The sequence below is a fragment of the Melanaphis sacchari genome, unplaced genomic scaffold (genome assembly GCF_002803265.2).
Source record: "Melanaphis sacchari strain LSU unplaced genomic scaffold, SCAv2.0 Contig441_pilon_pilon, whole genome shotgun sequence".
NCBI classification, from domain to species: Eukaryota; Metazoa; Arthropoda; class Insecta; order Hemiptera; family Aphididae; genus Melanaphis; species Melanaphis sacchari.
The window spans coordinates 22,602-25,368 of record NW_020271286.1 but is presented as its reverse complement, the minus strand read 5'-3'; the positions used below and the strand labels follow the sequence as shown (position 1 = coordinate 25,368).

General features: G+C 29.8%; 1 protein-coding gene across 1 annotated transcript in view; it reads left to right on the top strand.

Annotated features, from left to right (window-relative positions):
* The first annotated feature begins 1,405 nt into the window (after positions 1 to 1,405).
* LOC112597889 (multiple epidermal growth factor-like domains protein 11) overlaps positions 1,406 to 2,767 on the top strand; it is a 9,724-nt gene continuing 8,362 nt past the window's right edge. The window contains exons 1-3 of the mRNA XM_025344113.1: positions 1,406 to 1,827; positions 2,126 to 2,252; positions 2,320 to 2,488. Of these exons, the coding sequence (XP_025199898.1) occupies positions 1,715 to 1,827; positions 2,126 to 2,252; positions 2,320 to 2,488 (409 nt within the window). The 5' untranslated portion in view covers positions 1,406 to 1,714. The remainder of the gene's footprint in view (positions 1,828 to 2,125; positions 2,253 to 2,319; positions 2,489 to 2,767) is intronic.

Genomic DNA, 2,767 nt, shown 5'->3' with positions numbered 1-2,767 from the left:
CAAACATTATAAAATATAATATCATGAGTGGCATATTTACAATTTAATAGTTAGGGCCCCTTCTTAAAAATAAAACATACTTTAAAAATACATGTTAGTAAATATTTGTAACGGTTAAAAACATAAATTCTAAAATTCAATGTTAGTGGGTTTCGTGAAAATGATCCTGTGTCAAACGACACATTATTAAATAATGTAACATTGTATTACGCATAACCCTCGTCCTTAATTTGTATTTGTAGTGCTTTATTTTTACTACTGCTGGTATAGAGATTGAAACATTGTTGATTATAAATACAAAAAAGTTAATATTCTGTTGAATGAATAAAATATTTTCAAAATTTTTCTTGAAAAAAAAAATGAATATTTCAACCTTAGATTTTATAGAATATTTTATTGGTTTATTTTTTTGTATTCAATTAGAAGTTCATGTGTGATGTAAAATTCATGAATAGTGTTCATTTGGTTTCCTTCCATATTAATAAAATACTTTGATTTATGATCTTTCAGTAAATTGACTATTAATGAAATACAAAAACATACCTTTGACAATTTGTAAAAAGAAACGGACCAATAAAGGAGTATGCTGGTTTAGAGATTGATTTGAATAGTACTGAAGAATCTAATGACTATACAATTTTCTCAATAATATTTTATTACTCCTAAAACTATTTTCAATGTTATTCATTAGTTGTAGCCTGGAGATGCGTATTACTTGAACGCAATCCATGTGACATACATACATTATTATAATTAAAGTTGATGTCTATAGGCTGTTACAATCGCGATGTTAAATTTTTGTAATTTTTTTTTTTTTTCAAAAATTACATAAAAATATAATTGCATTTTTCAAAATCTTAACAAATATTTTGAATGATTTCTTATGTAAATTATCTTGTATTCGTATAAGAGCTATATATCTGTATGCTCGGAAATTGGACTAGCTCTATACCACGCCCTGGGAAATATTTATTTTAGCAGCTTAAATGTTTATTTTATTGTAAATTATAATTTATCATCGTCCTTACTTCCAAAAAGTAATAAGATGTATATTTGAATGAAAACTTTAAGTAACTTATAGCTACATACTAATACCTAACGATATATATTCATCTAAACATTTTAAGCCCAACGTATGTTTAACTTTAAAAATATAAATTAAATATAAGTATTATGTAGCCATATAGTCATTTAGGAAGATACACTATAATATTATATTTATTCATTCTGTGAATAAAATTTGTTGTGTAAAAGACTATTTCAATTTAGGAGTTCACTTGTGTCATACATGACGTTCAAACTCGTATAGATTAAATACACCGTTTAACGCCCCCCTTCTTCGAACGAGATCACTTAATTGACCCTTTCAAAGCAAACCGAATCCTCTCTACTGCCAACAACTATCGTATACGTTGTTAGTCGTCGTCGTCGTCGTCGTGCGCGTTATATTAATGTAATATTAGCGACTACCGGTATATTCTACCGGCGCTCGATCGATTTACACAAACGTGTACGTAATTCAATAACATATTTACATACATGGCCCTTTTCGTCGTCTAACTATCTATTCACGTCTGGACACCGCGCGAACTCTGACTGTGATCTTTTACGAGGATAGATTTATACATGTTTAATATACATGACACGCTTGTGTATAAGTGTATAAGTTACCTGGTGGCCGGTGGAGAATTGTATCTAAGTATACATTACAATAATGCGCGGAACGACGTCGTATTCGAATGCCGCTGTTCTGTTTGCGTTCCTGTGGGTAACGATCCCGTCAAAACCATGCCTATGCTACAACACTGACTGCGATTTCACTGAAAGGTGGGTACATTTTTAAAAACGATGGCACATTTTAAACGTCAAACTATAAAACGAGGTAGGTATGTTTTGTGGTGACCTATGCCTCATTTTAATTATTATAATAAAATGATTAATATGAAAACATATTTTGAGAATATTGAAAAAATAACGACTGCATGATAGGTTAATGTTTTTAACAAATGGGCTTGACACTCCTGAAGCCTAAGAAAAAGATTAAGTTGCGCTATTCCACAAATTTAATAATATACGATATTAACAAAGCGAAATATAATTATGTATGTACTATATGTGTTTAAAGTTACGATGAGGTCGTCACAGTCAGCATCAATGAACCTGTACAAGTTACTAAGTATAAATGGTGTTTGGACATACCACCAAGATGTCCAGACAATAAGCGAGAGTTTAGGACCGTACTCAGGAATGTTGTTAGTAAACGACGTTTTTATATTTTGTTTTCGTATTGAATTTTCGTATTTTTTTTTTTTTTTTTAGACGGTGCCTAAAATGCGCAAGGTGAAAAGGTGTTGCAAAGATCAAATTCAGTTGTACGATAATTGTGTTTCGAGATGTGCTGAAGATCAATGTCCGAATATTCATTGTACACCAGGCACTGATAAATGTAAATGCAAATCAGGATATACGGGTCATTTATGTGGACAAAGTTAGTTTTTTTAAATTTTGATTATTTCCAAGAGTTTTGATATATAAAAAATAATAATACACATGGTATTTTTTAAGTAAAATTAATTATTTTGTGCAAACAATTTTAAAAATTACCATACACAAATTATACTTGAAAATATCCATGACAAAATCAAATATATTAATTGTACAAATATTTTTTAGAAATACAGTAGAATCTCGGTAATCTGGCCGTTCGGTAATCCGATACGTCCAGTTATTCGGCTGTATTAACCTATATGTACCAATATGTATTTAT